The following is a 13,964-nucleotide window of genomic DNA, read 5'->3' as shown; positions in this document are numbered from 1 at the left end:
TGTGTGTGTGTGTGTGTGTGTGTGTGTGTGTGTGTGTGTGTGTGTCTTTCAGTCGCTTTGTTTTTATCTTTTTAATGGTAAACTTGCTTAAATCAGTACCCTGTGACACTATCACCACTCATTTCTTTCCCATTACCTATGTTGGGTAAAAAAATCTAGTCATTTTATTTGAACTTTTTTTCTTGGAGTATTTATATTTCTTTATTTAATTAGTAAATTATTGGAAGCTAAGGGATTTATTGTGATAAGGGCAAAGAGTTAAAAAACGCACAAACTCAGAAGTTCTAACAAAATATTTTAACACATTGTTTTTTCTCTTGTCCACTATTTTACTTTTCAGGTTGAGGAGCTGCAATCTTTCAGAGATAAGCTGTGAAGTGCTTTCTTTAGCGCTCAGCTCCCAGTTGTCTAGTAAGAACACCTCGCAGGATTCAGGAGTGAAGCAACTGTCTACAGGACTCAAGAGTTCATACTGTACACTGGAAACTCTCAGGTCAGATCAACATATACATTTGTTTATTCCTTCAGAAATTTAAAAAATAAGAATTGTAGCTACCAAATACAGGTTAATTTATGTGTTATGTTTTACTTCTATCTACGTTACTTAAACTGTCAAATTTCTTAACTGCTTAACTAAACAAACTTTGGGAAGGGAATTTTTTAACCATCACCGAAACAAGATTAAATATTGCAGAATATACTTCTTCCTGTACCATGATTACGTGTTGAAACCAGTGTTGTCTTATTTTTTTTCTTATTAATTCTTCCGGACGAGAAATTGTAGACTCTCACAGAGAAGCTGTGAAGCTCTGTCCTCAGCTCTCAGCTCCTTGTCCAAGTCTTAGAGAGTTGGACTTGAGTCACAACGAACTGTGCGGTTCAGGGGTGAAGCACCTGAGGAGTCCCAAGTGTACAATTGTCAGGTCAGATCAAGAGATATTTTTGATTCTTTGAGAAAATAACCAATGAGAAAAGATGTTGTAAACATTATACCTTTTAAACATAATTTTCACTGTTAGTATGTTAGTATTGCTAAGTGTTCTCTAACAAGACTGAAGCATTTTCATCTGTGAAAACACAGAATTTTCATAATCTAATCCAATCAGATTATAGTATACAACATCACTGAAAATGCTCACTATCATGCATTTTTGCAAAAGCTGCAGTAAAAAACTATGGAAACTGGTAAATGATACATAAATAAATAGGGCAGCACGGTGGCACAGTGGTTAGCACAGCAAGAAGGTCCTGAGTTCAATTCCACCATAAGGCCTGGGGTTCTCCCCGTGTTTGGGTGGGTTCCCTCCGGGTACTCCAGGTGTCCGTCCAAAGACATGCAGTTTGTGGGGATAGGTTAACTGAATATTCTAAATTGCCCATAGGTGTGAATGTGAGTCAAACAATTTGTGGTAACTTGCTATTTTTAATTGAACAACAACAAAAATAACATTATGTTTTATCATCGTTTAACACTGAGATTTCTACTACAACACTTAATAAACCACTGTACATAAGTATCATATCTGTAATGCAATTATTTAGCATTATTTAATAAAACTTAATTATTTAATTTCCTTCTAGAACCACCTAGGCTGTTCTAAAATATCTGTTCATTACATTATTTTTGTGACCATAGACGGTCACGTAAGGGTTTCTCAACAAACACATTCAGCTATGATCAAATATGTTTACAGTTCGATTAAAATTGATCCAACTGATTACCATTATTGCTCAGTAGCAGACAGTAACTGCAAAATTGAGTCATTGTCCATCCCGGACACCAGGGGCCGAAACTGAGCGACCCTTTCTCTTGCAGCCAATTAGATAACCCGGAAGCAGTAACAGGAAGGTCTCCAGCTGGATATGGGTTTGATGAGGTCTGATTTTTGAGGAAAGTGAAGCTCAAAGTTTGTCTTCAGAGGCTGAAAGCTGCTCAGATCAAAGATACAAAACATAAACCAGCCTTTAAATCAATTTATTTATGCTCGAGTGACTCAAAGAAACCGACTAATTCCTGCAGATTCGTTTTTCGTTTACATATTGCATATGTTTACAGATTTTTGTTGATGCCAGTCTCTGATATGCAAACACTCTCCTGTAAATGGAGAGTTATTGTAATGTCGGGCGTGTTACGTGAATTTTGGCGCTAAATCTCCATGGTGACAGCTCATTTAGATGAGAGGGAAGCAGAAAAGGCGCCGTTGACTGAGCTTTAATGTGAGTTTAAACGACAGCCCTGATGACAGACACTTTAAAGCAGAAATCAGTTATTCAATGTCCATATGAGGATCCACATAATTTGGAACAATCCGCTGAACTCAACTGCACGAACACAGATGTAAATCTTGACTCTTTCGGCGTTAATGTCTCATTACAGAAGCCTTTTTCTTTTCTTTGAGAGACGTTGTAACGTGTTTTTAGAATCACAGTTTAAAATGCTTAATATGAAAAAAATGCGAGGAACCCTGAAAAGTCTGAAAGGTTTCGTAAGCGCTCCATTTTGTTAAAGCGGTTACCTACAGTTTTGTAACCCGCTAACAGAGTTTGAATTTCCCGCAATCGTTTAGGGGTTACGTGAGCACTTCTCTCGACCTGACTGGCTGCTGCTGCTTCTTCTTCTTCTTCTATATAGGGTTTACTGGCAGTTGGCAAACAGCAAAATGGTGCATTACCGCCACCAACTACCCGACTGGCTTGGTCCCTCCCGACGGTTTAAAGGGACTCCTCGTATTGGCCAGCAGTTCTGGCGCCAAGATTCCAATAAAAGGGCGAGCTGAAGCAGAGGCCTTTCACTGTCTCCGTCTGTCCGCTGCTGCTATCTTTGCTTTCGGCAACTTTTAGCTTCTTAGGTTTTTTCTTTTCTTCGTCCTTTCGAACCCGCGAATTCACAATGCTGACCGCGCGCTCCCCGCTCTCTGTGAAGAACGAGCAGACCCTCAGCGGGCAGCTGGACAAAATGTCTCTGGACAAAGAGAACACGGTGAGGCTGCTTCAGGTTCCCGCTCACAGAGGCCGCCGATTCTTTAACGTCACCGAACAATTACAGGTATCGATAAAGAGTCGCTGTGTGTGCTGACGGTCTGTGTCTCCTTTCAGCCTCCGGGCCCGAACAGCAGCCGCATCCTGGCGTCCCAAACCGCGCGGAGGATCTTCGACGCTGCTGCGGTAAGTGAGAAAGAAGCCGCAGGAAGCTTCGTACTTTTAGCGGATTCCTCATATCAGCGGACCGAGTCGATGCTGAGCTCACTGACGGCAGCTTCGTGTGTGTTACTGTGCAGATGTGGCGCCTAAACTGTGGCCGTGGCGCCAACAGTGAGCGGCAGGGCTGAGGTCGGTTCAGGGTTCTAGTTTATTAGGAAGAGCTGCTGTGGTGTTCAGGTTTTATGCCGTTTCTGTTATTTTGTCCACCACCTTCAGATCAGTGAACGATACAGGCAGCAAATCTGCACAAACTTTAACTTTTCACTGTTTTTGCTCCAGAATCGATGAATAAGCTAATCAATAATCCTGAGCAATGATCTTTGTCTTCAGCCCAAAGTGAAAAAGAGCTCGCAGGAGGAGGAGCCTCTGCTGAAGGACAACCCTCGCCGCTTCGTCATCTTCCCCATTGAGTACCACGATATCTGGCAGATGTACAAGAAGGCAGAGGCGTCCTTCTGGACGGCAGAGGAGGTAGGTAGAGCTGTAATGGGGCGGGGCTTGATGCTGGACGCCGTGATGCTGACGTGCTCTTTCTGTGCAGGTGGATCTGTCCAAGGACCTGCAGCACTGGGATGCCATGAAGGACGAAGAGCGCTACTTCATCTCCCACGTGTTGGCCTTCTTTGCCGCCAGCGACGGCATCGTCAATGAGAACCTGGTGAGCCGCTGCGCCTGCTCTTACAGATGGTTTTGAGGTCACGGACCGCTGTAACACTCTTGTTGTCGCTCTTTGACCAACAGGTGGAGCGCTTCATGCAGGAAGTGCAGGTAACGGAGGCCCGGTGTTTCTACGGTTTCCAGATCGCCATGGAGAACATCCACTCAGAGATGTACAGCCTGCTGATCGACACGTACATCAAGGACCCCAAAGAGAGGTACGCAGGAGGCGGGGCCAAATACTGTTCTGTAATGGCTTAACTGGCCTGTACTGATCTAACTGGTGAGTCACGATGTGTTCCCGCCCTCAGAGAGTACCTGTTTAATGCCATCGAGACGCTGCCGTGCGTGAAGAAGAAGGCTGACTGGGCGCTCAACTGGATCGGCAACAAGAACGCCACCTACGGTAAATAAGCTGCTGCCCATTAGGCCACCTGACACAATGGTTCCACCTCAAGCAGCTTCATTGATTATTGTCTGTTTATTGATCTGCAGGAGAGCGCGTGGTGGCCTTTGCCGCTGTGGAGGGGATCTTCTTCTCGGGTTCGTTCGCCGCCATCTTCTGGCTGAAGAAGAGAGGCCTGATGCCCGGCCTGACCTTCTCCAACGAGCTCATCAGCAGAGACGAGGTGAGGCGCCCTGTTGGTGTCGGATTGCAGGTATTGATCCAGTGATGATGTCACTCTTAACGTGTGTTTGTGTGCCTGGCGCGTTTAGGGTCTGCACTGTGACTTTGCCTGTCTGATGTTCAAACACCTGGTGAACAAACCGCCCAAGGAAACTGTCATCAGCATCATCAAGAACGCCGTGGAGATCGAGCAGGTGAGTCCCAGCTGCAGGTGAAGCTGCTCTGTTGGGCCCACTGGTTCACGGTGGATTTACTGGTTCAGGATGGCTTTAATGGGTTTATTGGTTTGTGTGCAGGAGTTCCTGACTGACGCTCTGCCCGTCAAGCTCATCGGGATGAACTGCGACATGATGAAACGGTACATCGAGTTCGTGGCCGACAGACTGTTGCTGGAGCTCTGCTTCTCCAAGGTAACGCCCCACACAGGTCATGTGATCATGTGACTGACTTAAAGGCAGAAAAACAGCATCGCGAAACATCCGCACTCATCTCAGTGACAAGCTAAACTTAAAATAAAACATGGTCAGTTCTCCACACAGACACATTTCAGGAACTCTTTGACCTTAGAGAGCAACATGATGAAGGTGGTGGTGTGAGTGATGATGAAGTGCGCAGGGGTACGGACCTCAGCCAGTGATGGGGGCTGAGTGCTGCTGCAGAGTCTGGTCAGAGGACGAGTGGTTCTCTGACGGGCAGCGGCAGTGCGACACAGACGCCTATCTGAACTCGCCCGTGGGTGGGGGCGGGTGACCTCAGGGTGGGGGCAGTGGGTGGAGCTGACTGACATGGTGTTTCTGTGTGCAGATCTACCGGGTGGAGAACCCTTTTGACTTCATGGAGAACATCTCCCTGGAGGGAAAGACCAACTTCTTTGAGAAGCGGGTGGGTGAGTACCAGAGGATGGGCGTGATGGCGACGCCCACGGACAACACCTTCCGGTTGGACGCTGACTTCTGATGGTGGAGCGTCCCTGCCGTCACACTACCTCCGCCCCAGTGCATGCTGGAACAGACTCTTGGACTTTTAGGGTCAAATGATGAACTGAATCTTTATTTACAGACTTGTGAGTCTGTGAGCCGCAGCATTAGACCTGATCAAATCTAACGCTGCGGCTCAGCGCTGTGTAAATATGTCAGGGTTTTAAATGTGTACAGTTTACATTTGTTTTTTTTTGTTTTTTTTTTTTAGTGTATTTTTAATACTGAGCTTTAATAAATGACTCCGTGAACAGGAACCAGCTCTGGTCTTTTTCTTCTGACATTAAGTTGAACTGAAAAGTTTAAAACATTTTTAAAATCTGGTTCCTCAGGTTTCATCTGATTTGACTGCGTAAACTTAGAAAGTCATGTTCATAGAGAAAACTAATCTGAACTCAACATCTGACCCAGCGTCACGGCTGGGCGATGATCTGGTCCCTGTTGTGGCGCCAGCACCACTATCATCAGCAGCTGCTTTTGGAACAAAACAGCTGGACAGATGTGAGGAATGACAGACTTATTTTGAAGACACTGGACAAGACATGGGTTTTTAGTAAAAGAGGAAATGAAGTTAGAATCTGTTAAATGATTGGTTATGGAGGACGCATTATTATTATTATTATTTTTATTTTTTACGGCTTCGTGTTCATGATGGTTAGCAGACGCTCAGAGGACTCTGACGACAAGCAGTGTCACATCTCCTTTCACCTCCACCTGGTTGATGGCGCTCAGCTCCTTCATACGGTGTTTGTAATCGAGCTGGTGCTGCCCATTCATGGCAACTCTGAAGTGCTGCGCGTCGCAGCGGATGATCATCTGTGGGGAGATGACAGCAGGTTTAAAAATTAAACAAAAAAACCCATCACAACATGTGGATGTTAAGGCAGGGGTCAAAAGTCACCTCAAAGTACTGCCCCGCAGTGAAGGGAAAGGAAGCGAGCGCCATCTCCTCATGACCCCAGCAGTCAGACAGAAAGGAGTTCCTGACAAAGACACGCTTCTTCAAGCGAGGGTTCAGGTGGAGAGCGATGTCAGACCCGGTCGCTGGACGCAAGTTCACGCAGAAACTGTAACAGGAAGTGATGTCATTAATGAGCCATGAAAGGCTAAACCGAAACTCTGAACTGCTTCATGTTTACTTTCTCTGCAGGTTCATGCAAGGTGGTCTGTGATGATCAAGTGACGGTCACATAACTCAATTTAAATGTATATTTAAATAAAACCTGTAAACTCTTAAAATGTTTCAGTGACTTTAATCCAAACATTATTTATTTAAACTTGCACTTCAGTTTAAGCTAATCAGTTTCTACTGGCGCCAGACTTCAGGTTTACTACATAGAAGTTATTCATCACAGTCAGGTTTTCAGCTTGTGGAGTCAGCTTGTAAATCAGAGCCTGTATTCACAAAGCTGTGATTAATTTATCATGAATTTAAGAATATAAAACTTATGTTGTTATTAACAAGAACAAAATTTTTATTAAGTTAATTTAAGTTCTGATCGATGCCTCACTGATTGTCGCTTTGATCAGTTTCTGTACTGGGCTCCACCAGCTGTTTATTATCTTTACCTCTCTGCGTTCTGATTGGTCTCTCCTTTGATGATGATGCTGCGTCCGACTGTCAGCCCATTAACCAGCTGACCTCTGAACGGGATACTCTGTAGGAAACAGGGAGTCAGACACACTAAAACATTTCCCTTTTTTTGGCTTTATAGTTTTAAATATAAATTTAGATCTGTGTTAAAAGTTAGAAGATCATTTGGTATCAAATAAGATCAGTGATCTCACTGATTAATGTAAGATCAATCGGTGAAATATGATAAATCATTTTCTTTACCAAAATATGATTTCAGGCCAACCATGTGGGCTGATATAATATGACTGATATAAAAAACAGATTTTAATTGATCATATTTATGTTAAGTAAAATAAGCTAAAAGTTGCTTTAAAAATAATTCATTCAAATTTCTTTGTATTAAACTGTTGTTATTGTAAGAAATAAATGCATCATCAATTATTGATTTGATCAGGAAAACTCACCAAATCACCTGATGAGGAGAACACTGGCTGAAACGCATGGGAAAAAAATCTGATTAAAATGTGATCGACTGATGCATAACTCTAGCCAATCAGACCACATCCGACGCTGATCAAAAAACAGACGCAGTTTCTCCAGAAAGGTCCACGTTTCCGCTGCCCTGTGATGACTCGTGTCCTGTGCTATGAAGATACCCACGTTATCTTTCTGTTATGATCCACTTAAGCTAACAGTGAGGGTCAGAGTTCACACCAAGCTGGTTATCAACTGGGTAAGTAACTCAGGATTTGACCTGTGCAGTCACATGAAAGGGGCGGGGCTTTCATATTTGGAGGCATTTCACAGATCATGTGACTTTTCTTCCACAGAAAACAATCCTTATGAGTGCCAGCCATCCAGAGATGCTATCAGACAGTGATTTCAAATCTTTAGCTAACATAAAACTATACTAGTGAAATGCAACACAGATATTGAAAGGACACCTGATCAATTATTGCTGATTCGTCTGTGTCCTTATTGGGCGGACTGCCAGCGGGAGAGGTGGGGCTCTGAAACAAACAAACAAACAAACAAACAAACAAACAAACAAACAAACAGGTTAACCCTCTGATGGTAAAGCTGCAGGTTGCCACGGGTTACAGAGACACTCACTGAGCTCGGGGAAAGGATGCCCACAGCCTGAACTTTGACTTTTCCTGAGATGCTGATGGTGTCAACACGCTCCAGCTCCACTCTGTGTTTGTACTCCAGCAGGTGGGCGCCGTTCACAGCCACCTGAACACGCACGGAAAACAACATATCGCTGGACACCAGTTTGACTCGCATTGAACAGTTAAACTAAAGTTCTGCCGTGCTGACTCTTCTCTGAAACCTGATTGGTCGGCTCGTCTCTCACCTTGAACTGGTCTTGGAGGATGAGGATGATGAGCTCGAAGTCGACCTCGAGCCTGAAGGGCATCTCGTAGTGGATCTGTTCGCGGCCCCAGCACTCTTTTGTCAGCGTGTTGCACACGATGGACGACTTTTTGATCCTCGGGTTGAAATGGAACGCTACGTCGGCCCGCGGCTTCACGCTGCTGCCGCAGGTGAAGTCCACCTGGAACCTGTGAGACAGCGAACAGAGAGAGAAGATCCCGCTTTAAGAATCTGCACCCCGACTCTGACGTTTTTTTTTTTTTTTTAAATATCCGATTGATGATGAAGATCGGCATCCTCACCTGTCAGCACCAGACGGCACAGAGCCCTTGATCAGAACCATCTCACCTGGCAAGAACCCACCCAGGATCGTCCCAGCAAAGGGAATCGACTGTGGACAGAACACCACAAACATGAGGAGGGTCAGATGACCACAGAGAACACCTAGAAACACCTGAGAGGAGGGACTAGATCGGTGTGAATGAACCAGAGCTCAAACCTCCGTCAGCAGCTGATCAGATTAGAATCTGAAATTAGAATGTAACAGGAGAATCACAGAAATTCTCCTGCTTTCACTTAGAGACGCTCAGAGAAAACCTCCACCTGTTTACACGTATCTACAAATTTCATATATTTAGAGTTTTTTCCAAAAGTTTGATTTGGCACAGATTTTATGCAGAATGTCCTCCCTGACACAACCCTCCTGTTTACCTGGGCTCTGACCCGGGGATGGGTGTGTCTCCCCTCCTGGGCTTGAATGTGTTACCCTGTATGCAGCACAGATCCACGTCTGTGGATTTGAAATAAAGTGAAATAAACGTGTCTAAACAGATTCAAGAAACGTGAAGAAGTGAAGTGAAGAAGCTTTTCCATGAGACGAGGTGAAACGTCTTCAAGAAACTTAAAGTTGTCCAGTCGCGTTTCTTTCCAAGCTCCTTAGACTACCATGACCTGGATCACTGCGAACCTTCACAGACAGCTTTGATTTGATTATAAAACAATAACTAAAATAAAAGCAGAGCAGTAAATAATCTGCTCTCAGGTCTTTGGACTGTCTGTCTGTATCAGGCCGTCAGTTCCGCTTTCAGGTCCAAAGTATTCTCATTAAGCTTGTTCCGCACTTGAAGTCAAACGATTCTGACTCCAGGTAAAGACACCTGCTAGCTCACTTGAGTCACCACAGTAAGACTGTGTGACGAGTCATGTGCAAAGGTGGCAAAAGTGCTCGCTCATCTTGGCTAACTAGATGCTGAAGTACAGCAAGCGCAGTTTACGGACACCTGCAGTGGTTCTGGTCTTCATGTGACATCCTCAGGGGACTAATAAACGAATAGGACTGCCTGTCATGTGTTTCTGTTCAGGCTCAGATAAGTTTGATGTTTGAGGCTCACAGTGATAAAATAATAACTCCCCCAAAGACGTCAAACCTGAAGTCCGTTCTGAAAATGTGAGAAGCAGAAGGTTCAGGTGTTTGTTTCAAATGTAGGGAGTGAAAATAAAAAGAAGTCAGAAAAAAAACCCAAAAAACTACTCAGGTACCAACAAAGTATTTGTACTTTACGTCCCACCTCTGGTCATGTGATCATTATTAAACTTCAAACAGTGCTCCACCTGCAGGAGAATATATAAGTTTATAGGTGAACCTGAATTGGGTGACCTGTCCACCCAAAGACGACTGTAATTGTAAACTGGTGCTAAAGAAAGAAAGTTGAATTGAATTACAGTCCTCAAGTTACTTTACTTTTGCCCACAGCTCTGCTAACATCCCAACAAAGAATCTCTGTTGTTTCTCACATGTTTGAGCTGAATTCAAACCTTTTTCTTTTTGACTGTTAATAATCATATCAGCGGTTTTATGAAGGGCAGCTTTCAGCAGCTGAGTCACTGATTTAAAGCTGGTTTTGTTCTCTCAGCAGGTCGAGACTTCCCGCAGGTTTTATTTGTCTAGATCTGAAGGCCTGTTTTAACCTCCTCTTGTTCACTGTGAACATTTTCTTCCTGCTTTCATTAGTAGATTTTATCCTGGGGGGTGACTGAATTTTTTGCACGAATCACATGTTTTATTCATATTGGAGTTTTTTGCTTTTAGTTTGAATCATTTAAAAAAAAATCTTCTCCATTCTCAATCTTCATGCACAAATATCTCCTCTACATTTCAGAAGAAGTTATAAAAAATGTAACAGAAAGACAGAGCAGATTTCTCCTATACTGACTTCTCTTCATTGGCACTCTGTTAAATACAGAATTCAAAATCCTGCTCCTCACATACAAGGTCTTAAACAATAAGGCCCCAACTTATCGTAATGACCTTATAGTACAATATGTACTATATATCACACTGCAGACTTACTTGTTGTTCCTAGAGTATTTAAAAGTTGAATGAGAGGCAGAGCCTTCAGTTTTCAGATCCCTCTTCTTCTAAACCAGTTTTCAGTTTGACTTCAGGAAACAGACACCATTTCTACTTTTAAGTTCAGGCTTCAAACTTTCCTTTTTGCTAGTTACGGCTGGATCAGGTGACCCTGAATCCTCCCCTAGTTGTGCTGCAATAGGTGGAGGCTGCTGGGGGATTCCCACGATACACTGGGCATTTCTTCTTTGCTCACTATGTGTTAATAGACCTCTCTGCATTTAATTATTAGTTATTATTAATATCTGGCTCTCTTCCACAGCATGTCTTTGTCCTGTCTTCCTCCCCAGAGTAGATAGCCGCCCCTCCCTGATCCTGATTCTGCTGGAGGTTTCTTCCTGTTAAAAGGGAGTTTTTCCTTCCCACTGTTGCCAAAGTCCTTGCTCATAGGGGGTCATATGATTGTTGGGTTTTTCTCTTTATGTATTATTGTAGGGTCTGCCTTACAATACAAAGTGCGAATGCTGTTGTAATTTGGCACTGTATAGACAAAATTGAATTGAAATTAATTGAACTCACTCCTTAAACTAGACGAAAACCCACTAAAATTTTTGCATATTTTAAATTTTCTATATATCCAACCCACCGGATCAGATCAAATCAAACTGTGCCGACCTGTTCTTTAATTCGGTCTAAAATAAAACACGAACAGGGTGACATGTGACTCTAAAAATGATGCTGGGCGGAGGCACTAATCTTTAACACAGTTTGTCCAAAAAGGTTGACGAAACAAAGTTTTCAGTGGATGACACTAAAGCCGGAATCCCAGGGGTCAGTTATTATATTTACACGATGTCACACGTGATGTAGAAGAACGATTCATGATAAATAATCAGTGTCAAACGAGCCAAAACACCGTCGCCAAACTGAATACAATGTTGAAGATATTTTACAAATTGTCTCAGATGTGTTCACATCTAAACTCAAACATACTTAAATCACACTTTAAATACATGGTCTCTAATTCAGCCTGAAAAAACAAAACAAAACAAAAACACGCTTATCCCACACAGCATCTCATGTGACCGAAACTTATGTCAAGCCAGCCTCTCTGAACGTGTGTTCCGCAGTGCGGCAGTACCAAAGGTTTGCTATAAATAAAGTTTTTTAGCGGATGATATTGAATCCGAACTCTTTCCGTTGTTTGTCAGTGTATTTAAAACACTTCGAATATTTTTTAAAAGAATGTTTAACATAAGATTGTTTAAGGCTGTTAGGTGAGCTAAAATGCTAACTGGTCCCTTCACAGAAGCATCGTCGATCAACAATCGATTTATCCTGGAAAATGAGAATGAAAACTGATGATAGAGATCAATTCGAAACCATAGGATATCTTACCGGGTTGTGGAACACCTGCCTCGGGTTGGAAATCGACATTTTTGCGCAGAATAGCGTCTCCGCAGCTCTTTCTGACTACTTCGTTTGTTTACTTCCGTTTATGACGTCACGCGGATCACGTGTTCAAGGATAAGACCAAAGACTACAGACCCGAAGATAAAATCAGAGCACACAGTAATGTCAACTGAATTCTCGTAGAAATATAGTTAACTTTAAACTAAAAAGCGTGTTTTTGGTCTAAACTGTTGTTATGTAAAACACGTTGTGGTCCTTGGTGATGACGTCACTGTCCTCTCCTTAGAGACTGTGGAGGTGGAAAAATCCACAGTCTCGTGGTTCCAATAAATGATTGATGGGAGACTGCGAGGTTTCCGATTGACCTCTGAGGTAAAAAAAAAAAAAAAAAAAAATCATGAGGAAATCATCTCAGTGAACATTATTGTCAAAATGTGGTTTGCTGAGTGATTAACACTGAAAAACTTCTGGGAAATGTTTTTATTTATTTTGGAATAAAATGTATAACTGCTCAATTATCTCCAAACCTGCTGTCAGCCACCAGGACAAAGAAGAGATGAATATTATCATCATGTCTGAGTCACATGTTTATAACGTATGAACACTGAAGCGCCAGCCTTTGAATTTTATCCAGAAAACAGAGACAGGTTATATCCTTCCTTACATCCTCCTGTGAGTGACAAATTAAAGGAAAATCCTTAACCTTTGACCCTCCACATCACATGTTGCTGGCGACCTTGACATCAACTTGATGCAGCCTGTTAGTTTAACAGATACAACACTGGACCTCAAAGTGTACAGAGTACAAACTACATATCCCATGAGTACATCCAATTCTGTCTCACAAAGAGATGCCATCCCACCACTGGACTGCAGGGTTTTTGTTAAACTAGAAACACCAGTGCTGTCTTCATTATGAAAATAAAATATTGATCATTTTTGAGAATAATATCTGAAATATTTAAATGTGCAGATTACTGCTGTTGTTTTAGGACAAACTGCCACAGCTGTTGTTCCCTCTACAACTCATTGTGTAGAGAAGTCAGTGGAACAACTGATCATCCATTGTCTTCATTTCAAGAGGCTGCAACCATGATGGGTAAAAACTTTGGGAACACTTGGGGAAATTTTTGTAGATTCTCAGAAAACTTGTTTAAGACTAAACAAGCCCAACAGTCTATTTATACACGGCTGTGGTTGCTCAGCCTCAGAGTCTTAATTCAGATCAGATGAGTTGTACAGAAATGAAGATAATCTCCATTTCTGTACAACACATCTGCAACTGTGACAGCAGCAGCACATCATTGGCTAGGCTGTCCAGTGCAAGTCGCTCACTTCCAGCCTTGTCCGGCCTGAAATGATGGGACTACGGTGATTTAGAAAGATGTTACAGATGTGAAACTGAAGAGTCTGCTTTTTATAAACAGTTGCTTTATTACAAAAATGTACATATTTAAAACTATAATGAGACTTAATAAAAACTCTACAAAGTCTATATACAAAAAGAAAAGAAAGAAAGAAAGAAAGAAAGAAAGAAAGAAACAAACAAACAAACGTTTGAACCCGACTGCAGTCCTGCCTGCAATCCAACTGGCTGAAGTCGAAAGAGCAGCCGCCGCCTCAGAAGTCAGCGTCCAACCGGAAGGTGTTGTCCGTGGGCGTCGCCATCACGCCCATCCTCTGGTACTCGCCCACCCGCTTCTCAAAGAAGTTGGTCTTTCCCTCCAGGGAGATGTTCTCCATGAAGTCAAAAGGGTTCTCCACCCGGTAGATCTGCACACAGAA

At 42.9% G+C, this 13,964-nt stretch overlaps 2 protein-coding genes and 1 non-coding gene across 3 annotated transcripts; 2 read left to right on the top strand and 1 right to left on the bottom strand.

Annotated features, from left to right (window-relative positions):
* The first annotated feature begins 2,616 nt into the window (after positions 1–2,616).
* Positions 2,617–5,720, top strand: LOC102295312 (ribonucleoside-diphosphate reductase subunit M2). The gene is made up of 10 exons (XM_005937645.3): positions 2,617–2,980; positions 3,097–3,165; positions 3,532–3,672; positions 3,743–3,859; positions 3,943–4,076; positions 4,170–4,264; positions 4,354–4,487; positions 4,576–4,680; positions 4,783–4,896; positions 5,291–5,720. The coding sequence occupies exons 1-10, from the start codon at positions 2,891–2,893 to the stop codon at positions 5,441–5,443; spliced, it is 1,152 nt and encodes a 383-aa protein (XP_005937707.1). The 5' UTR covers positions 2,617–2,890; the 3' UTR covers positions 5,444–5,720.
* LOC121815509 lies at positions 5,080–5,215 on the top strand. The gene has a single exon (XR_006055152.1). It is a non-coding gene; the product is annotated as a small nucleolar RNA SNORD94 (small nucleolar RNA).
* Positions 5,721–6,070: 350 nt separating the features above from the next.
* Positions 6,071–12,311, bottom strand: LOC102295004 (galectin-8). Its single transcript, XM_005937644.3, has 9 exons — positions 12,165–12,311; positions 8,719–8,807; positions 8,397–8,604; positions 8,153–8,275; positions 7,984–8,049; positions 7,504–7,530; positions 7,033–7,121; positions 6,365–6,530; positions 6,071–6,279 (listed from the first exon to the last, which is right to left on the bottom strand). Exons 1-9 carry the CDS (start codon positions 12,201–12,203, stop codon positions 6,130–6,132), a joined length of 957 nt encoding a protein of 318 aa, XP_005937706.1. The 5' UTR covers positions 12,204–12,311; the 3' UTR covers positions 6,071–6,129.
* Positions 12,312–13,964: the final 1,653 nt, after the last annotated feature.

The sequence above is a fragment of the Haplochromis burtoni genome, unplaced genomic scaffold, assembly GCF_018398535.1.
Source record: "Haplochromis burtoni strain Fernald_Lab_line unplaced genomic scaffold, NCSU_Asbu1 Contig_232, whole genome shotgun sequence".
Classification (NCBI taxonomy): Eukaryota; Metazoa; Chordata; class Actinopteri; order Cichliformes; family Cichlidae; genus Haplochromis; species Haplochromis burtoni.
The sequence above is the reverse complement of the archived record's forward strand: the minus strand, read 5'-3'. Positions and strand labels throughout refer to the sequence as shown.

Coding starts and splice junctions, on each gene's coding strand:
- LOC102295312 (XM_005937645.3), top strand. CDS start 2,891: ATGCTGACCGCGCGCTCCCCGCTCTCTGTGAAGAACGAGCAGACCCTC. Junction 3,860..3,942: donor GCATCGTCAATGAGAACCTG/GTGAGCCGCTGC, acceptor TTTGACCAACAG/GTGGAGCGCTTCATGCAGGA. Junction 4,488..4,575: donor AGCTCATCAGCAGAGACGAG/GTGAGGCGCCCT, acceptor TGGCGCGTTTAG/GGTCTGCACTGTGACTTTGC.
- LOC102295004 (XM_005937644.3), bottom strand. CDS start 12,203: ATGTCGATTTCCAACCCGAGGCAGGTGTTCCACAACCCG. Junction 8,605..8,718: donor GTGCCGTCTGGTGCTGACAG/GTGAGGATGCCG, acceptor GCTGTCTCACAG/GTTCCAGGTGGACTTCACCT. Junction 6,531..7,032: donor ACCAATCAGAACGCAGAGAG/GTAAAGATAATA, acceptor TTCCTGTTACAG/TTTCTGCGTGAACTTGCGTC.